The sequence below is a fragment of the Mustelus asterias genome, chromosome 9 (genome assembly GCF_964213995.1).
Source record: "Mustelus asterias chromosome 9, sMusAst1.hap1.1, whole genome shotgun sequence".
NCBI lineage: Eukaryota > Metazoa > Chordata > Chondrichthyes > Carcharhiniformes > Triakidae > Mustelus > Mustelus asterias.
In genome coordinates, this window is record NC_135809.1 from 121,543,678 (window position 1) to 121,566,527 (window position 22,850).

The 22,850-nt window shown below is 43.9% G+C and overlaps 1 protein-coding gene across 1 annotated transcript in view; it reads right to left on the bottom strand.

Annotated features, from left to right (window-relative positions):
- The window catches only part of ano1a (anoctamin 1, calcium activated chloride channel a), a 236,639-nt gene that overhangs the window by 194,419 nt on the left and 19,370 nt on the right, over positions 1-22,850 (bottom strand). Inside the window, exon 2 of the mRNA XM_078220984.1 lies at positions 17,660-17,850. Within this exon, the coding sequence (XP_078077110.1) occupies positions 17,660-17,850 (191 nt within the window). The remainder of the gene's footprint in view (positions 1-17,659; positions 17,851-22,850) is intronic.

Genomic DNA, 22,850 nt, shown 5'->3' on the forward strand with positions numbered 1-22,850 from the left:
AAATAATCCGTGTTTCCGACCCCCGCTACAGGACGTAGTCCCGGAATGAAAATTCCTGCTTCAATTAATAATTTCAAATCTCAGACTGATAGATTATATACAGACAAGGGGAGGAAAGGATAGAGAGCCAAGGCAGGTGAACAGAGTTAAGATACAGATCAGCTATGATCTTGTGGGACTGGCTCGAGGAGTTGAAAGGTTCATCCCAAGCGGCATTGTTTAATACGGCAGATCCCAAATGTTGTAGGTTCCAAAAGAGTCTATTTTGCAATTTTCCTCACTGTAACTCTGCCTGTTTTTCATAAAAGGAAGTAATCACTTGTGCCACCTGCCCGATCAAACTCATCATTTTCCATCCAATCTTAGCTGATGGGGATGTTGTAAACATACAACCACACACACCCAACCTCATAGTCCTCTGCTGCATCCCATGCTATGTCTACTATGTAAGAAGTCTCACAACACCAGGTTAAAGTCCAACAGGTTTATTTGGTAGCAAATACCATAAGCTTTCGGAGCATTGCTCCTTCGTCAGATGGAGTGGAAATCTGCTCTCAAACCAAAAGCTTATGGTATTTGCTACCAAATAAACCTGTTGGACTTTAACCTGGTGTTGTGAGACTTCTTACTGTGTTCACCCCAGTCCAACGCCGGCATCTCCACATCATGTCTACTATGGACATGGTGCATGTGGCACAGTGGTCAGCACTGCTGCCTCACAGCGCCAGGGACTTGGATTCGATTCCCAGCTTGGGTCACTGTCTGTACAGAGTCTGCGCATTCTCCCCGTGTCTGCATGGGTTTCCTCTGGGTGCTCTGGTTTCCTCCACAATCCAAAGATGTACAGGTTAGGTGGATTGGCCGTGCTAAATTCTCCCTCGGTGTACCCGAACAGGTGCCGGAGTGTGGTGACGAGGGGATTTTTACAGTAACGTCATTGCAGTGTGAATGTAAGCCTACTTGTGACTAATAAATAAACGTTCCTTTTTACTGTACGGCGAAACATTCCCCTGTGGCCTCGGCAATGCGCTAACAGCTTTTAAACCCGTTGAAACTCAGGAAAATCACGATTGGAGTATAGATTTCACTGCACCAGCAACACAGGGCCAGAGAAGTTACTTAGCTGCAGCAAGTCAGAGGGATCGGGATACATAGCCCTCCCTATTGCTAAGTGGGAGGAGGAGTGGATAGGAACATCCATAAATCATATTTCAGTATCTCGCTTTTTTCTAAGGCAGGGTGGAAACATGAAAAATAGCAAGAGCCCAGCTGCAAATCAGTCATCTTAAATCTGTTTCTCACCGTCTGAATACATCTTTTCATGCATTGTAACTAAGAAATGATTAAATCTTAATAGAATTCTCTCGCAGCAGGATTGTCAGTTGTCATTGGGAAACCCGTTATGAGTGATTATAATGATGATTCATATGAGAAGAGACTGAGGGAAGGAACAAAGGTGTCCTTTAAATTTCAAAACAAAAGTAAAGTTGGTTTCTCTAGGATTAAGTTAACCCTGAACTCCCTTTTTTTTCTCTAATTTTATTGGTGCTATTTTTGTGGCAGCACGGTGGCCCAGTGGTTAGCACTGCTGCCTCACAATGCCAGGGACCTGGGTTCGATCCCGGCCTCGGCTCACTGTCTGGGTAGAGTTTGCACATTATCCCCGTGTCTGCGTGGGTTTCCTCTGGGTGCTCGGGTTTCCTCCCACAGTCCAAAGATGTGCGGGTTAGGTGGATTGGTCATGCTAAATTGATCCTAGTGTCAGGGGATTTAGCAGGGTAAATATGTGGGGTTGTGGGAATAGGGCCTGGGTGGGATTGTGGTCGGTGCAGACTCAATGGGCCAAATGGCCTCCTTCTGCACTGCAAGGATTCTATGAAATGGTACCTACAATACAACGGTGACTATACTTCAAAAGTGCTTCATTTGCTGTAAAACACACTGGGGCATCTCAGGATTGTGAGAGGTGCTATATAAATGCAAGTTTTTCTTTGGTACCACTCTCGCCTCTGGAATCAGAAATCATGTTACTCAAGTCCCCCTCCCAAGATCGAAGCTGACTCTTTAGCACAGTATTTATCGAGAGATGCCATCTTTCAGATGAGTCTGTGGCTCTATAAACCTGTCATGTTGGACAGAAAAGATCCTGTGACACTATTCAAAGAAGAGGGCATCCTCCTTAATTTTTCAGTTAATATTTACCCCTCAGCTCAAAGGACTGAATCACATGATTTCGTGATTCTCATTGCTGTTTATATGTTATAGATTTACCATGGGCAGGATTTTCCGGCCACTCCTGCCAGTGGGATCTTCCAGTCCAGCTGAAAGTGAACTCCCATGGTGCGCTCCACGGTGGTGGGATGGATAAGCCACGCAAAACGCCGTAGGCATCGGTGAGACTGGAAGATTCTGCCCGCAGCCAATGGCGAGCTGTCTCCATCGCTGGGGGCTGGAAAACCCCCACCCAGTGTCTAAACTTGACAAAACTACTTAATTGACTGCAAGCGGTCTGGACAATACAGAGGATGTGAAAGTGGCTATATAAATGCAAGTTCTCTCTTTTTTTCAGAATGTGTAACATGGTTGTCAGTGAGAATCATAGAAACATAGAATCCCATTTGGCCCATCGAGTCTGCACCGACCACAATCCCACCCAGGCCCTATTCCCGTAACCCCACATATTTACCCTGCTAATCCCCTGACACTAAGGGAACAATTTAGCACGGCCAATGCACCTAACCTGCACGCACATCTTTGGACATAATTACATATTATACAGCTCATTCAATTTACTGCAACAGGCAAACAAACCTACACACAACAGCTCTATTGTTTTCCCAATTTGATCTTGAAGCCCTCTGGGAAATACTGGGAAATAATGACCTCTCGTACAACTGGATGCATCACATTGCTTCTTGCTCAGTGGGTATCTCTCTTGCCTCTGGCTTGCAAGGTTCTGGGTTCACGTCCCATCCCGGAGCTTGGGCACTAAAATCAAGCCTAACGCTCCAGTGCGGTGCTTCAGGGAGGCTCTAGATGCGATGTTAAATGGAAGCCCCATCTGCCTGTTTGGGCAGATGGAAAAGATCCCATGATACTATTTCAAAAGAGAGCAGGGCCATTCTCCCCGGTGGCCCGGCCAATATTTATCCCTCAATCAACATCAGAAAAACAGGTTATCTAGTCATGATCATATTGCTGTTTGGAGAAGCTTCCAGTGCACCAAATGGACTGCTGCCTTTCCTACATTGCAACAGTGACTACGGTGCAAAGGTACACCACTGACTGTAAAGCACTTTGAGACATCCAGTGGTCATGAAAAGCACCATACAAACGCCATTCTTCCTTTTTAATCAAACACCCTGATTACATAAATCTTAGAATCATAGAATCCCTACAGTGTAGAGAGGGGCCATTCAGCCCATCGAGCCTGTACCGACAACAATTCCACCCTATCCCTGTAACCCCACGTATTTACCCTGCTAATCCCACTGACACTAAGAGCAAGTTAGCATGGCCAATCCACCTAACCTGCACATCTTTGGAGTGTGGGAGGGTACAGGAGCACTCAGATATAACCCATGCAGACATGGGGAGAACGTGCAAACTCCACACAGACAGTTACCCAAGCTGGGAATTGACCCCAGGTCCCTGGTGCTGTGAGGCAGCAGTGCTAACCACTGTGCCGCCCTTGTTTTGTTCTTCCAGTTCTAGAATTAAGATTGAAGCAACCATGGAATGACCAATTGATTCATTTAGTGAGCTCTATGCCACCCATTCAATTTTCTGAGGTAAAGTTCGATTAAACAAAACATTGATTTTTAAAGGCAATCAAAGTGCCAGCTGGTTTCATCTATCTATGTTACTTATGCGCACCCTGTTTCTCTCGCACCAGTCAGCAACCATAGTAGACCATGTGGCCTATGATGCATTTAATCATCTCAATCTATAGCTGCCTCTCTCATCAAGTCCCAGTGATGCATCCTCCGACACTTTGCACCAACTATCCCTTCCATTTCTCCTTCCGCTTATATTTCTTGTTCCCATGGGTTCAGTTATTTATGTTTCATGGGACTAAAGGTTTAGGAAGATCTAATTTATGTAATATCTGAAAATATTGGTGCTAAATTTGCCCATGGCACCAAGATAGACAGGAGAGTAAGCTGTCACGAGGAGGTAGAGAGTCTGCAAAGGAATATAGACAGGTTAAGTGAATGGGCAAAGATTTGGCAGATGGAGTATAACTTGGGGAAACATGAACATGAACAGGAAGAATAGAAAAGCAGTACAATTAAAATGGAGAGTGCTTGCAGGATTCAGTGGTACAGAGGAATCTGAGTGTCCTCGTACAAATCACATAAAGTTAATATGCAGGTACAGTAAGTGATTAGGAAGGCAAATGGAATGTAGGTGTGACTCTGTCTATATTTCCTGCTGCCTCAGAAAAGCAGCCAGCATAATCAAGGACCCCATGCACCCCGGACATTTTCTCTTCCACCTTCTTCCATCAAGAAAAAGATACAAAAATCTGAGGTCATGTACCAACCGACTCAAGAACAGCTTCTTCCCTGCTGCCATCAGAGTTTTGAATAGACCTACCTTATATCAAGTTGATCTTTCTCTACATCCTAACTATGACTGTAACACTGCATTCTGTACCCTCTCCTTTCCTTCTCCCCTATGTATTCTATGAACGGTATGTTATAGTTCACCAAAGTGTTTTATGGAGCCCACCTGGATCATAAGTTTTGCATCTTGAATTTGGCTAGGATAAGCATGATAGGTTTCACTTCAGGTATGATTCAAATGACCCACTAAGGAGCTTTTATCAAACAACGTTTATTTAATAACATAGTTAACATGTACAGTAAGAATATTAGCAATAACTTCTATCAATTACAAACAACACCAAAACAACCAGTAATGCATAACCCTTAATGAATATAGGAGCTGTCCCAATCAAACACAGGGAAGTTGTTCTGACTTCAAACTGTTCTGAGTCTATCCAGAGAACTGCAGACTTCATCCCAAGGACTCAATTCCAGTATCACGTGAGCATTAATCTATGCTGTATTAAACCTGTTTGAAGGGTCTTATTTATAGGATTGGTTGTGATTTTAAAAAAACATCTCTCAAAGGTGCACTAACGTGACAGGTATACTTTGTCTGTATAACGCGCAAGAAACAATACTTTTCACTGTATCCCAATACATGTGACAATAATAAATCAAATCAAATCAAATTAAATCAAAAGAGTAGAATATAAAAGTGGGGAAGTTTTACTGCAGCTGTACAAGGCCTTGGTGTGACCACATCGAGAATACGTGTACATCTTGATCTCATTATTTGAAAAAAAGATGTAATTGTGTCAGAAGCAGTTCAGAGAAGGTTTATTTGACTCATTCCTGGGATGAAGGGCTGATCTTATGAAGAGAGATTGAACAGGTTGGGCCTATTCCCATTGGAGTTACGAAAAACGGGAGGTGATCTTATTGAAACATATGAGATCTTGAGTGCGTGCGTGTGCGCGTCTGTGCGTGTGTGCGTGCATGTGTGCGTGCATGTGTGTGTGCGTGCGTGTGCGCGTCTGTGCGTGTGTGCGTGCATGTGTGTGTGCGTGCGTGTGTGCGTGCATGTGTGTGTGCATGCTTGGGAGACACAGTTTAAGAATAACTCAGAGATGAAGAGAATTTTTTTCTCTTAGAGTAATTCTCCTCCCCAGAAGGAAGTGGAGGTTGAGTCTTAAGATTTAATTCAAGGCTGAGTTAGACAGATTTTGGTAGACAAAAGAGTTGAGGTTTATGGAGGGGCTTGGGGTGGAGAGGGGGGGAGTGGGTGCCGGGGGGTGGCGTTCCAGACAGGAGAGGGGAGGTAAGATCACAACCAGATCAGGCATGATGTTACTGAATGGTGGTGCAGGCCTGATGGGCCGAATGGCCAACTCCTGGTCCTAAGTCCTTCATTCTTATGATCTCTACATTTTCCCTCATTACTCAATAGAGCCTAGATCTGCTAATGATGAAGCGGCACGGATACAGATCTTTTCAAGTTGCCAGAACAGTTCCATTTAAACAAATTCAATCCTGTACTTGGAATGGAAATTGAGCTTCAAAGGCTCAGCCTGTAAATCTTTTCCTTTGATAATGGTGAAGGCTAAATAAGATACAATAGTAACATTAATCAAACAAGAGAAGGCCAGAGGCTCTGAAGCAATAAAATCAGAAGCAAGATGCAAGTATATTCATTGTTTATTCAGAAGAGAGGGAGAGGAGGCTGTAAATAACAGAAAAGATTGGAGTATAATCCACAGTTCTTTTTGATATAGGACTTGTGCTAAGACTGACAGCTCCTATAAACTGAGGATCTCCCTTTGTTGGTTGAAAGCTGTGCATAACAATAACTTCACACTTCAGTTATTAAGATTAAGCTTCGGAACAAACAAATTCCAATGCAAAGTAGTGTGAGGCTACCTCCTCCAGTGCTTTGACCCTGGACATTAGGCTGCATTTACACCTTGGCTAAATGTCAGTGTATATCGAAGCAACTTCACCGGGGCTATAGTTATGTTGTGAATAGCAGAAGTGCCCTAACCATTCCCAGAAGCAACCCCAACATTGGGTTTTCAGTATTTCTATTTGACTCTGGGAAAACAGAGTTAACGTTGAGAACCGTGGGTGTTTCAAGAGTGTACTGTGTACTTTGAAGCCAAAAGAAGCTTTTGCAGTTAACAGCTGGCTCTGATCAATGCTGAGAACCAAAGTTAAGTGAGGCTGAATAGGTTAGGCTTTGCTGACAAAGAGATTTCCAAGGCTAACTATTCCTTATCTTGTCCTGTCTTCCAATTGCTATTTAAGTCTAGACAATGTGAAATGGGTTTTCAAAACATGGACAGGCCTGGTTTTTCTCAATTAATTAAAAAAATGCACTCATCGTAAGTACTTGACATGGCCCCCTCGAAGGTATTGTCACCAAATAAGGGAATCCTTGAATCAAAATACTTGTTGAAATAAAATTGAAGGAGTTTAAGAATCATTAGTGTAAAAGATGGAGGGATCAGGGAAACAAAGATGCTGAACAGGAAAGATAGATAACTGCCTTTTGATAGAGACATGGTAAATCATTCTGAGGAATTAAAGGTTTGTCATATGAGGAGTGGTTGAGGAGTCTGGGTCTATACTCGATGGAGTTTAGAAGGGTGAGGGGAGATCTAATTGAAACTTACAGAATACTGAGAGGCATAAGAACATAAGAACATAAGAAATAGGAGCAGGAGTAGGCCATCTAGCCCCTCAAGCCTGCTCCGCCATTCAATAAGATCATGGCTGATCTGATAGTGGGTTCAATTCCACTTACCCGCCCGCTCCCCATAACCCTTAATTCCCTTAATGGTTAAAAATCTATCATTCTGTGAATTAAACACATTTACCGAGGTAGCCTCTACTGCTTCATTGGGCAGAGAATTCCAAAGATTCACTACTCTCTGGGAGAAGAAGTTCCTCCTCAACTCTGTTCTAAATTGACTCCCCCGTATTTTGAGGCTATGCCCCCTAGTTCTTGTTTCCATTGTAAGTGGAAATAACCTCGCTGCTTCTACCCTGTCTAGCCCCTTCCTTATCTTATATGTCTCTATAAGATCTCCCCTCAACCTTCTAAACTCCAATGAGTACAGACCCAGTCTACTCAATCTCTCCTCATAAGCTAACCCCCTCATCTCCAGAATCAACCTGGTGAACCTTCTCTGTACCCCCTCCAAAGCTAATATATCCTTTCTTAAATAAGGGGAGCAAAATTGTACACAGTACTCTAGTTGCGGCCTCACCAGTACCCTGTACAGTTGCAGCATGACCTCCCTGCTTTTATACTCCATCCCTCTCGCGATAAAGGCCAACATTTGATTTGCCTTCTTGATTACCTGCTGCACCTGCAAACTGAGTTTTTGTGATTCATGCACAAGGACCCCCAGGTCCCTCTGCACAGTAGCATGTTGTAATTTTTCATCGTTTAAATAATAGTCCATTTTACTATTATTCCTTCCAAAGTGGATAACCTCACACTTACCAACGTTATACTCCATCTGCCAGATCCTTGCCCACTCACTTAGCCTATCCAAATCTCTCTGCAGACTCTCCGTGTCCTCCACGCAATTTGCTTTCCCACTCATCTTTGTGTCATCTGCAAACTTTGTTACCCTATACTCGGTCCCCTCCTCCAGATCGTCTAAGTATATGGTAAATAGTTGAGGCCCCAGCACCGATCCCTGCGGCACGCCACTAGTCACTGATTGCCAACCGGAAAAGCACCCATTTATTCCGACTCTCTACTTTCTGTTAGATAGCCAATCCTCAATCCACGCTAACACTTTACCCTGATCTCCGTGTACCTTTATCTTATGCAGCAACCTTTTGTGAGGCACCTTATCGAACGCCTTCTGGAAATCTAAATACACCACATCCACCGGTTCCCCTCTGTCAACCGCACTCGTTATATCCTCAAAGAATTCCAGTAAATTAGTCAAACATGACTTTCTCTTCATGAATCCATGCTGCGTCTGCTTGATTGATCCATTCTTTTCCAGGTGTCCTGCTATTTCTTCCTTAATGATAGATTCCAGCATTTTCCCAACTACGGATGTTAAGCTAACCAGCCTGTAGTTACCTGCCTTTTGTCTACCTCCTTTTTTAAACAGTGGCGTTACATTAGCTGTTTTCCAATCGGCTGGCACCTCCCCAGAGTCCAGTGAATTTTGATAAATTACAACTAATGCATTTGCTATTACTTCTGCCGTTTCTTTTAGTACCCTGGGATGCATTCCATCCGGACCAGGGGACTTCATAGAAATCATAGAAACCCTACAGCACAGAAAGAGGCCATTCGGCCCATCGAGTCTGCACCGACCACAATCCCACCTAGGCCCTACCCCCACATCCCTACATATTTACCCACTAATCCCTCTAATCTACGCATCTCAGGACACTAAGGACTTGTCTACATTTAGTCCCATTAGCCTACCCAGCACTACCTCTTTAGTAATAGTGATCGTTTTAAGGTCCTCACCCCCTACAGTCCCATGACCGTCAATTTTTGGTAAGCTATTTGTGTCCTCCACTGTGAAGACCGACACAAAAAACTTGTTTAAGGTCTCGGCCATTTCCTCGTTTCCTATTATTAAATCCCCCTTCTCATCTTCTAAGGGACCAACATTTACTTTAGCCACTCTTCCGTTTTATATATTTGTAAAAACTTTTACTATCAGTTTTTATATTTTGTGCTAGTTTACTTTCATAATCTATCTTTCCTTTCTTTATTGCTTTCTTAGTAGTTCGTTGGTGTTTTTTAAAGCCTTCCCAATCTTCTAGTTCCCCACTAATTTTGGCCACTCTGTACGCATTGGTTTTTAATTTGATACTCTCCTTTATTTCCTTAGTTATCCATAGATAGAGTAGACCTGGAGAGGATGTTTCTACTAGTGGGAGAGTCTAGAACCCGAGTGCACAACCTCAGAGTGAAGGGATGCTCATTTAAAACCGAGATGAGGAGGAATTTCTTCAGCCAGAGGGTGATGAATCTGTGGAACTCAGTGCCACAGAGGGCTGTGGAGGAGATGTTATTGAGTGTCTTTAAGACAGAGATAGATAAGTTTTTGATCAAGGGGATCAATGGTTATGGGGACAAGGCAGGAGAATGGGAATGAGAATTATATCAGCCATGATTGAATGGCGGAGCAGACTCAGTGGGCTGAATGGCCTAAGTCTGTTCCCATATCTTATGGTCTTATGGTTTTATGAACCATTATGGAATGCAATACAAACTGGACAACATTCAGCATTTGTGCCACAAATGTGCTGGGCACTAACTATCTCCAACAAGGGAGAACCTAAACACTGTCCTTTGACATTCAAAAGCACAACCGTCAGCGAATTTTCCATCATCAATGTCCCTGTCATTGATCCGGATCCTAACTGCACCAGCCACATAAATACCATGGATCAAACAGCAGGCCAGAGGCTGGGAATTCTACAGCGAATGACCAATTCTTGACTCCTCCATACCTTTCCACCATCGACAAGGCACAGGTCAGGCATGTGCTGGAATAAACTCCACATGACTGGACGACTGCAACTGCAACAATGTTTAAGATGATTTGCAACATCCAGGACAAAGCAGCCTGCTTGATTTTCAGTCCATCAACTGATTCACTCTCTCCACTACAGATTGCTGGATGTAAACTGTCACAATGATGCCCTTATATCAAATATTATTTATTAATTCATTGGCCGGAACCAGGAATTGGACTTTTAGAAAGACAAGCTTTTTGAAACATACTAAAGTGATTTCAACCTACATCAAGCTGGCCAACACTAGTTTACATTTCTGTAGATTCTACATTCCAACACTATGGCGAGAAGACAGCTAGTCTGTGAAATGCATCATAGAAAATGGCACCCCCTGGTGTTTGTTTACGATCTTCCTTCCTGCCCTATCAACCTATGAAAGTCAACTGCAGTATTCAACAGCTAATGACAAACTATTCAAAGGTTAATTGCTTGGACAAAAAGAACTTGATTTTTATGATAGCTCTCCAGACAGCTAATCAAGTTATAACTGGAATAGACAATTATGTTTGAGTAACGGGCAATCGTCCCAAGGCTTTCGTGTAGTTTTAGCATGTTATTCCCTCAGAAGAATTGGACTAGCAGCTGAGCTGAGTGGAACTCCTGCTCTTTCTCTCTACCTGACTTCCAAGCTTAGACACTGTCCACTAATTTGACGTTGTCTCCATTGTGCAGTGGACAGAGAATTTCTAAAGAAAGAATTCCATTCCACAGTAACGTCTCCAGAGGGAGAGAAAACCCAGCGGCAGCTTTAAGCCATTTTGGAACTGAACTGAAAGCAAGACCACTGGATTCTACCTGAAGCCGATTGAGGCTACAAACTGTGAACTTCTTTTATTCTTAGTGACTCTGATTTAGCCAATCTTCCTCCCCTTACTCGATCATTTGTATTTGTGTGTGTGGGGGTGCGTTTGTGTGCAGAAGTCAGACCATATCTTATTATTTTACTGATGTTGTTTTAAGCACAAAATAGGTTGACATCCTTCATTGATAGACTCAAGAAATTCTACCTGATTGGTTTGTTTATGATCATAGCGTGTAGCAGTTCCTCAATTGGTAAGTATGACCTTAAAAATATCCTTGTTGCAGTCAAACAAGGACAGGGAAAAAAGTGAAGCCATTTGCCCCATGTTTTTGAGGAAGAGAAGGTGTTACAGGCTAATAGGCTGGAGGAAATAGATGCTCGAAGGGAGGATGTACTGGCAGTTTTGAATAAACTGAAGGTCGATAAGTCCCCTGGGCCTGATGAAATATATCCTAGGATTCTTTGGGAGGCAAGGGATGAGATTGCAGAGCCTTTGGCTTTGATCTTTGGATCCTCACTGTCCACGGGGATGGTGCCAGAGGACTGGAGAGTGGTGAATGTTGTTCCTCTGTTTAAGAAAGGGAATAGAAATGACCCTGGTAATTATAGACCGGTTAGTCTTACTTCGGTGGTTGGTAAATTGATGGAAAAGGTCCTTAGGATGGGATTTATGACCATTTAGAAAGATGCGGATTAATCCGGGATAGTCAGCACGGATTCGTGAAGGGCAAGTCGTGCCTCACAAATTTGATTGAATTTTTTGAGGAGGTAACTAAGTGTGTTGATGAAGGTAGGGCAGTTGATGTCATATACATGGATTTTAGTAAGGCGTTTGATAAGGTCCCCCATGGTCGGCTTATGATGAAAGTAAGGAGGTGTGGGATAGAGGGAAAGTTGGCCGATTGGATAGGTAACTGGCTATTTGATCGAAGACAGAGGGTGGTGGTGGATGGAAAATTTTCGGACTGGAGGCAGGTTGCTAGCGGAATGCCACAAGGATCAGTGCTTGGTCCTCTGCTCTTTGTGATTTTTATTAATGACTTAGAGGAGGGGGCTGAAGGGTGGATCAGTAAATTTGCTGATGACACCAAGATTGGTGGAGTAGTGGATGAGGTGGAGGGCTGTTGTAGGCTGCAAAGAGACATAGATAGGATGCAAAGCTGGGCTGAAAAATGGCAAATGGGGTTTAACCCTGATAAATGTGAGGTGATTCATTTTGGTAGGACTAATTTAAATGTGGATTACAGGGTCAAAGGTAGGATTCTGAAGACTGTGGAGGAACAGAGAGATCTTGGGGTCCATATCCACAGATCTCTAAAGGTTGCCACTCAAGTGGATAGAGCTGTGAAGAAGGCCTATAGTGTGTTAGCTTTTATTAACAGGGGGTTGGAGTTTAAGAGCCATGGGGTTATGCTGCAACTGTACAGGACCTTGGTGAGACCACATTTGGAATATTGTATGCAGTTCTGGTCACCTCACTACAAGAAGGATGTGGAAGCGCTGGAAAGAGTGCAGAGGAGATTTACCAGGATGCTGCCTGGTTTGGAGGGTAGGTCTTATGAGGAAAGGTTGAGGGAGCTAGGGCTGTTCTCTCTGGAGCGGAGGAGGTTGAGGGGAGACTTAATAGAGGTTTATAAAATGATGAAGGGGATAGATAGAGTGAACGTTCAAAGACTATTTCCTCGGGTGGATGGAGCTATTACAAGGGGGCATAACTATAGGGTTCATGGTGGGAGATATAGGAAGGATATCAGAGGTAGGTTCTTTACGCAGAGAGTGGTTGGGGTGTGGAATGGACTGCCTGCAGTGATAGTGGAGTCAGACACTTTAGGAACATTTAAGCGGTTATTGGATAGGCACATGGAGCACACCAGGATGATAGGGAGTGGGATAGCTTGATCTTGGTTTCAGATAAAGCTCGGCACAACATCGTGGGCCGAAGGGCCTGTTCTGTGCTGTACTGTTCTATGTTCTATGTTATCTGCTGGTAACAGTACCATCTACAGGATGCACTGTTTTAACAGTGGCCGGAATTCATGCCGGCAGGATTCTCTGGTCCCACCGGCAGCGCACCCCCGCCTGCGGGTTTCCCACCAGTGTGCGGTGATGTCAATGGGAATTCCCGTTGACAGTGGTGGGACGAGAGAATCCCGCCACTAGCAAACAACACGCCATCTCCCACTGGCGGGAAACATGCGGCTGGGATGCCGGAGAATCCTGCCCATAATGTCTTGTGGTGCAGTGATAGCGCCTCTACCACTGGACTAGGAGTTCCAGGTTCAGGTCCAATGCTAGGTCTTGTTGGCCACGGAAGGAAAGTTCATAACACGTGCTGATAATCAGCTTAGGAATCCTTCCATCACTATTCCCCAAAGGGAAAAGCAGTGTGGAAGATACGCTAAAAAAAAACCTGCCTTAACTATTCAAAACTTCTTCGATTACACTTCCTAAGTCCGCGACCTCGACCAGCTAGAAGGACAAAGGCAGCAGGTGCATGGGAACACCAGCACTGCAAGTTCCCCTCCAACATCCTGACTTGGAAATATATCAACATTCTTTCATTTGTCACTGGGTCAAAATCTTGGAACTCCCTCCCTAACAGTGCTGTAATCGTATCCTCGCCACACAGACTACAGCCATTGAAGAAGATGGCTCACCACCATCATCCTCTAAAAGGCAATTAAAGATGGACAATAAGTGACTGAGTCTTGCCAACGACACCCATATCCCATGAGTTAATAAAAAAAAGTATAATGTTCAGAAAAGTCCAGAAGGTTGATGATGCAGAGATAGGCAAACAACTCACTGTATCACATAACTATATCAGTTAAGTCACTAAGAATAGAAGCAATGTTAGAGCTACCAGGAAGGAACAGACAATGAATAAAGAGTTAGGAATTATTATGACAGCAGCTGGAGGTTCATCATGTCCAGTCCTGATGGGCAGCAAGGTGGCACAGTGGTTAGCACTGCTGCCTCACAGTGCCAGGGACCGGGTTCAATTCCGGCCTTGGGTGACTATGTGGGGTTTGCACATTCTACCCATGTCTGAATGGGTTTCCTCTGGGTGCTCCGGTTTCCTTCCACACTCCAAAGATGTGCAGATTAGCCGTGGCAAATTGATCCTTAGTGTCAGGGGGATTAGCTGGGTATATATGTGGGGTTACAGGGATAGGGCCTGGGTGGGATTATTGTTGGTGCAGACTCAATGGGCTGAATGGCTTCCTTCTATGATTCTATTCGAAGGTGGACCTATGCATTTGAGAATAAGGCGATAATCAAATTTAAACCAATCTTCCTCATTTTTTGTCCAAAGTAATATGAAGGATAACATCAACTTTGGAGAGCACAACTGGTGTTAAGTTGTTGCAATATACTTGCGCTGCATCTGTAATCTTAGCTAATAATTCCATCAAATAAAACGTCTGAATACTTTGAGTATACTTATTGTTTGATATTAAGATTGTAATTGTATTATTTTAAGTGTGTTGAAAAAATATCGGGTGGGAATTTCCTCCCCTTCTGTGGCGTGTTTCGCGGCAGTGGAGGCGGCGCAGCGCTCACCAGCTGCGGGGTCTTATGGTCCTACCGTTGTTGGTGGGACTTCCCGCTGAATGTACCCCTTGCTGCCGGGAAACCTGTGGTGGGAGTGCACCATCGGCAGGACCTTAAGATCCCTTTGGGGTAAATGGCAGAAAGATTTTGGTGATTGGGTGGGATTTTCCTCCCCCCTCCGCAGTGTGTTTCGTGGTGGTGGGAGACGGTACACCACTCACTGGTGGCGGGTTCTTCTGGTCCCACCATTGTCAATGGGGTTTCCTGTTAAACACACTCCTCACCGCTGGGGAACCTGTAAGATGCCGCTGGCGTAAACGGCAGCATGATTTCAGTGATCAGTTCATGATTTTATGTATTTATTTCCTGTTTGATGGTTAATATATGTAAGTATTGTATCTGTTGTATATATATATATATATGGCGCATTGATAGTAAAAATATTCATAAAATTTAACTGGTTAAGCTAAGATATATTCTTTAAGAAGTATCATAAGACTGTGTGGATTCTCTTTTGATTGATATCGTTATAGAATGTTTTACTGCTACTTTTGATTTTTCCCCTCATATTCTGTTATGGTTTCCCTCATTCTACTTCTAACTTCTGTTATTTTTTAATTTCCTCATATTTTCCTTTAGTTTCTTCAAGTAATGTATTCAATCCTCTTCTGCAAATTATTTCACTGTGATAAACATGTGGAAAGATAAAAGAAAGGCACACTTTTATCAATACTCATTTGTAACATTAGTATGATTGAGGGATATTAACAAGAAGCAGTTCTGATTTGCCTCGGGATCCAAGTGCTGCAAAATCTAATGTATTCATGCAGTGGAGAAAACTGCAGCACAATAGTTCAGAACAAAATCATTCCTTTGGAACTTCATCCTGGCATCCTCATGATCAAAGACTATCAATTTGCAACAATTATCAAGAAACCATGGAGGCGATTCTCCGAAAACAAAACTAAGGGCCCACCAGTTTTTTCCCATCCGTTTTTTGGGCGCACTTAGTTGTATTAATCTCTGGGACTCTGTGATTGACAGAGTCTGCCAGGAGTTCACACTGGTTTAAGTTTAAGTTTATTTTATTAGTGTCACAAGTAGGCTTACATTAACACTGCCATGAAGTTACTGTGAAAATCCCCTAGTTGCCAACTCCGGCGCCTGTTCGGGTACAGTGGGGGAGAATTTAGCGCGGTCAATTCACATAATCAGCACATCCTTTGGACTGTGGGAGGAAACCCACGCAGACATGGGGAGAACGTGCAAACTCCACACAGACAGTGGCCGAAGCCAGGAATCGAACCCGGGTTCCTGGCGCTGTGAAGCAGCTGTGCTAACCACTGTGCCGCCCACTGTGGTGGGGAGGGGGCAGAGTCAGAACCCGTCCGAGAAGCGGGCGCTGAGCGGGGCACTGCACATGCGCCGTCTGTGAGGATACCATCCCTGGTTTGTTAATGATGTGGAACTGTCAATTTCCAGATGGCCTGGGAGAGTTGCGATTGGCTGGACGCCGGTCGCGACTCCCGCTACATGTCCCCCACTGTCATCTTCCAGCCCACTGTGCTATTCGAGCAACTTAGCAGGCCAGGAGAATCACATCCCACATTGTTGATTTGTATAGAACTGAAGACTGGATTTTTGTACCTTCGTCCATATCGGAATGGAGGTGGGAATGATTTTAAAATGGTGGGTGGGACCTTATTCCAGAATTCTCATTGTATGGGATTTTTATGTCCCGGGATAAGGATGCGGGTAGCAAGGCTGCATGCAGCAATCCCACTCTTTCCCAAACCATTGCGGGAACAGAAATGACCGACCACAATTCCACCAAGGTCCTTTTCACATAATCCCACATATTTACCCTGCTAGTCCCCCTGACAGTAAGGGGCAATTTAGCATGGCCAATCAACCTAACCTGCACACCTTCGGACTGTGGGAGGAAACCAAAGCACCTGGAGGAAACCCACGCAGACACGGGGAGAATGTGCAAATTCCGCACAGACAGTGACCCAAGCTGGGAATCGAACTCAGGTCACTGAAGCAGTGAGCAGCAGTTAACCTGCCAACATGCCATCCATTAGCCAGAATCAAATGGAATAGTAGAAAATATTCATGGGGTTGAATGGCCTTCTCCTGTTCCTATTTTCTTAACTGATTTCAGGATTTCAATTCTTGTAAGTGGAAGTCCAGTATCTTGCTCATGCAGGATGCACATAAATGGAGATCTAATGGTTTACAAGTTCAGTGTGTATATGGGGGCCATGATTATAAGACGGGAAGGATTTGAACCAAACTAGTTGCTTTGAGTCTCACTTTTAACTTCCCAGTGCAGTGGGGGAATCAGACATTTTTGCTGGCATTTATGCCGGTGGGATGTTATGGTCCTGCCAATGGTGTACTCCTGCTGCCGGGGGTGTGTTCAACAGGGAAACTAGGGAGCTTTGTGAAATTCACCAAAGATCCTGAGCACCTTTCAAACCCATGACCACTTCCATCTCGAAGGACAAGGGCAGCAGATACATGGGAACACCGCCACCTGCAGTTTTCCCCTCAAGCCCACTCACCATCCTGACTTGGAAATATATCGGCCGTTCCTTCGCAGTCGCTGGGTCAAAATCCTGGAATTCCCTCCCTAACGGCATTGTGGGTCAATCCACAGCATGTGGATTGCAGTGATTCAAGAAGGTAGCTCACCACCACCTTCTCAAGGGCAACTAGGGATGGGCAATAAATGCTGGCCCAGCCAGCGATGCCAGTGTCCCACAAATGAATTTAAAAAAAACAGCGGGTTCATAAGATCCCACAGCCAGCGAGCAGCGCATTGCTTCCCACCGCCGCGGAACACACCGCGAAACACACCGTGGAGAGGAAGGACATTTCCACTGCTGTGTTCACACATTAATTTTGACATCTCCCATGCTACATATTACACACAATGCACAGAAACAAGCTGCTCTGCCTCACTGGCCCACACAGGTTTTCAGGCTTCATGCAGAGTCTCATTCCATCCCTCTTCATCTAACCCTCAGAATAATCATCCTCCTTTCTCATGTTTTTATCTAGATTCCCTTCTCTGCTACCTGCCTCGGCTCGTGAAATTTACCATTTCTGCTTGCATACAACACTAAAACAGGCATGTAACCATTAAATGTGGAACTGGAGCACAAATGAACTGTTCACTTACCATAGATTCATGCTGTATATATCCAATATCTTCAATCCCTTTTATATTGATAATATCAACACCTTTTTTGTCTATTTGTATCGGGCAGTGCATCTCATTTTGTAACATTCTGGGCTGATTGAATGATTGCTGTTTCTTCTGGAACTCAGGCAGGACTGCAGTGTTCCTTTTATCCTCACCCCTGCTTGTATCTGAAAAGAGGCAAGGAACAGAAAAAAAGAGAATGTTTATACATTCAGTGTTTGTGATGTTTTACAAATATAACGTGGTTCAATTTTTTAATAGAAACCTCAATCTGAAAAATGTATTTACAGGTAGCTCAAATTATCTTCCAGCCATTAGTTAAGTGCTGATTGTAAAACAATAACTAGGAGCAATTACTTTTAATTATTATGCTGAGGAGGCACGTGTTATAATTCATGTTGGATCCAAAATGTATTGAAAACGATACAAAAAAAATGCATAAAATTGGAATAATTACACAGACATTTATGGATGTTAATGAGTTTCTACAGCCTAAAATTAGAGCCTGAAGATTGGAGATAAAATTGATTCTTATCAAGGCAATTTGGAGGCAGTGCGTACTATAAGATTACTGTGCAAGCTCTGCTATTTATTATCTGATACCACAGTGCGTTTCATTGAGACATACCTAGAAAAGCTGGTGTTTTAAGCAGAAGAATTCTTTTATTGATTTTTTTTAACTATTTCTTTTCTCTTTGGGAGCAGATTGACACTTCTTGCAGATTGTTAAAAGGAGGCAGGAAGGAGAATTTAAAAAAATAAGTTTAAAGTTCATTTGTTAGTGTCACAAGTAGGCTTACATTAACACTATAATGAAGTTACTGTGAAAATCCCCTGGTCGCCACACTCCGGCACCTATTCGGGTACACTGAGGGAGAATTTAGCATGGCCAATGCACCTAACCAGCACGTCTTTTGGACCGTGGAAGGAAACCGGAGCACCCGGAGGAAACCCACACAGACACGGGAAGAACGTGCAGACTCCGCACAGACAGTGATCCAAGCCGAGAATTTAACCTGGGTCCCTGGCACTGTGAGGTGGCAGTGCTAACCACTGTGCCACCCCTTTTTAAATTTGTTGCGACACGAAAACTCAAACTTGTCACGATATATTGTGAAAGGGTTTTGTCAAGGTACATCATGTCATGTCAAATCACTGATCCAAACTAGGAGTGATAAAGTTGCGTTTATATGATGTTTCACTGTTAATTGTACCATAATTGGGTGCTTAATTGTATTCAGGAGGTAAACATTAACTGGAGCTGTAGGAGAGATTCACTTGTGTTCATAGACAGAAGTAACGCACAGCAGTGCCATGCAATCAGAGATTATAGTCATTCATGGACTCCCAGGTTGTCTGTGGTTTGTGTTCCATGTGTATGTAGGTAACCCAAGGTTGCAGCACTCTTTTATTCCTCAATTTTTGGTTGTACTTCAGCCCCACGCTCTTGACCTTTTGGCCACCTGGAGTGTGGTGGGGGAGATGGGCGGGGAGTGGGCAGGGAGGGAGAAGGATTTCCTCCTAAACCAGTTCCTGGGCCTGGTGAAAGAGGTCATCAACAGGTCCAGACAGAGGGCAGTCGAGGGGGTTGTCCAATCCAATGTTTGCCCCTCTACCACGGCCTATGTTCACAGCCGGATGGCCCAGGAGAGGAAGGACATGGTGTCTACCATTATGCTTCAGACCTTCCATAGCTGTAGGGGCTGGGTTGCATTCTCACTGCTGGAAATGATATTTTGGTTTGTTACAGTGCCTCAGCAGGGGATATCACTCCTGTTTTATTAAAAAGAGTTTTTATAGAATTCCTACAGTGCAGAAGGAGGTCATTCAGCCTATCGAGTCTGCACTGACAACAATCCCACCCAGACCCTATCCTTGTAACCCCACGTAATCCCCCTGACACTAAGGGGCAATCCCTCCCAGAGCTGTTCCCCATAACCCTAAGTTTTTTTACCCCGCTAATCCCCCTAACCTACACATCTTGGGATGCTAAAGGGCAATTTAGCATGGCCACATCTTTGGAGTGTGGTAGGAAACCGGAGGACCCAGAGGAAACCCACGGGGAGAATGTGCAAACTCCACACAGGCAGTCACCCAAGACCAGAATGGTACCCGGGTCCCTGGCGCTGTGAGGCAGCAGTGCTAACCATTGTGCCACCGTACTGCCCAAAACCAGACTGAAAACTGGAGTCATTGGGACCTGAGGTGCATGAAATGGAACATGGGTCTTTGCAAATAAAATTTTGTAAGTGTATCAAGGCTAGACTATCCTTTGACTCTGAATGAGAATGTTGACAGGTTTTGTCATTCAAAATGTGAGACTGAACTGCAAAAAGAAGTATTAGGACAGATGACCAAATGTTTGGTCAAAAGGTTTTAAGGAGGACACTAATCTATCAAAGCAGTTTTCCTGGATGTTTATCCCATTCCTGTTTGTGGGGTCTGTCGATGCTGGGGAGCTGTTAGCCTTGGCTGGAGAGAATACAGCTGAGATTCATTGTTTAAGGATCAGAGGCCATTTGGAACTGAGATGAGGAGACATGAATTAAAGAAAGCCAGCATGGATTTCTAAAGGGAAAATTGTGTTTAACTAACCCGCTGGAGTTTTTTGGAGAGGTAACAGAGAGGGTGGATAAGGGCAATGCTCTACGTGGACTTCCATTGGGCCACACAACAGGCTTATAAACAAGGTTATAGCTCATAGAATGAAAGACACAGTAACAACATGAATATGAAATTGGCTGAAAGACAGGAAGCAGAAAGTGGTGGTTACTGGATGTTTTTCTAGCTGGAGCAAGGTTTGTAGTGATGTTCCTCAGGGGTCTGTGGCTTTTATATGAATGATTTCGACCATGGTGTACAGGGCACAATTTCAAAGTTTGCGGGTGATATGAAACTTGGAAGCATTATGAACTGAGAAGAGGGTAGAGTAGAATTTCATAGACGTAGACAATTTGGTGGAACGTATGGACCGGTGGCAAATAAAGTTCAATGTGGAGAAGTTTGAAGTGATTCATTTTGGTGGGAAGAACACAGAGAGACAGTATAAATTAAAGGACACAATTCTAAAGCGAATGCAGAAGCAGAGGGATCTGGGTGTATATGTGTATAAGTCATTAAAGGTAGGAGGACAAATTCAGGGAGAAGATAATAAAGCATACGACAATCAGGACTTTATTAATTGGGGCATGGAATACAAGAACAAGGATGTTATGTTGAATTTGTATAGGAGACTAGTTCAACCTCAGCTGGACTATCGTGTTCAGTACTGCGTGCCACACTTTTGGAAGGATGGCAAGACATTGGAGAGAAGATTCATGAGAAGATTCCTGGGATGAGCAACTTTAGTTCAAAAGATAGATTGGAGAAGTCAGGATTGTTTTCCTTGGATAAAAGAAGGTTGGGAGGAGATATGATAGAGTTATTCAAAATACTGAGGGGTCTGAACAGAATAGATAAGGAGAAACTGTTCCCACTCATGAAAAGATCAGGAATAAGAGGGCATAGATTTAAAATAATTGGTCAAGGAAACAAAAACGACATGGAGAAAAGCTTTTCACACGCTGAGTGCTTAAGGTCTGGAACGCACTGCGTGAGATTGTGGTGGAGGCAGGTTCAATCAAGGCATTCAAAAGGGAGGTAGACTGTTATCAGAAGAGGAAGAATGTGCAGGGTTACAGGGAGAATTTAGGGGAATAGCACTAAATGTTCATTTGGAGAGATGTTTGCTGACACAATGGGCCAAATGGCCTCCTTCTGTGCTGCAGCAATTCTGTGATTCTGAAAGTTCTTCACTTAGGGATTTGGGAATCTGTGGAATTCTCTACATGGGATGGCTGAAGATGATCAGCCATTGAATATGTTCGAGACTGAGACGGATAGATTTTTGGATGCTAGGGTATTGAGGGGTATGAGGATAGAGCAAATTCCACAGATTCCCAAATCCCTAGAGCAAATCAGCCATGATCTTATTGAATGGTAGGGCAGGCCTATCCCTATTCCCATTTCTTACATTTTCCTGTACCATGGAGGGATGAGTTGGTTTTGATTGCCAATAGCCCAGGTATGTCATATTGAAGTCACATCCATTCCAAGGCATGAGGCCTGAATGTTATGGCTGTTCACACCAGCGGGATTTTCCCATCCCGCTAGTGATCGGCGACTTGGCTAGGTGCCAAATTCTCTGACTTCACTGCAGTGGGAGCATGGCATGAACAGCGCCCTGAATCTTTATGAGCTGTCATCTTGTGGGAAAATGGCTCGAGTGGAGAATTTGAGCAGAAATTGGTCTCAAGGTCACCAGGATCGATAGCTCCCACTAATTTGATTTGGTTTGATTTATTATTGTCACATGTATTGGGATTGTTTCTTGCGCACTATACGGATTCAACATACTGTTCATAGAGTACAGTGGGAAGAAGGAAAGGACAGGATGCTGAATGTAGTGTTACAGTCACAGCTACGGTGTAGAGAAAGTTCACCTTAATATATGGCAGGTCCATTCAAAAGTCTGATGGCAGCAGGGAAGAAACTGTTCTTGAGTCAGTTGGTACGTGACCCCAGACGTTTGTATCTTTTTCCCAACAGAAGAAGGTGGAAGAGAGAATGTCCGGGGTGCGTGGGGTCCTTGATTTTCCGAGCAGTGGGATGTGTAGATGAAGGTCAATGGATGGGAGGCTGGTTTGCGCGATGGACTGGGCTCATTCACAATGCTTTGTAATTTCCTGTGGTCCAGAAACTTAGCTAATGTTCTGGGGATCGAGGTTCAAATCCCACCACAGCGGATGGTGGAATTTGAATTCAATATTTAAAAAAATCTAGTATTAAGAATCTACTGATGACCATGAAATCATTGTCGATTGTCGGAAAAACCCATCTGGTTCACTAATGTCCTTTAGGGAAGGGAATCTGCCGTCCTTACCTGGTCTGGCCGACATGTGACTCCAGAACAATGTGGTTGACTCTCAACTGCCCTCTGAAATGGCCTAGCAAACCACTCAGTTCAAGGGCAACTAGGGATGGGCAATAAATGCTGGCCAGCCAGCGACGCCATGTCCCGCGTATGAATAAGAAAAATATTAAGTCTTAATGTGCATGTGGTCAGAGCTGTGATACATCTGGAAAGGATGCAGTTAATTCTGGGTGCATTGATGAGCTGCTTCTCTCC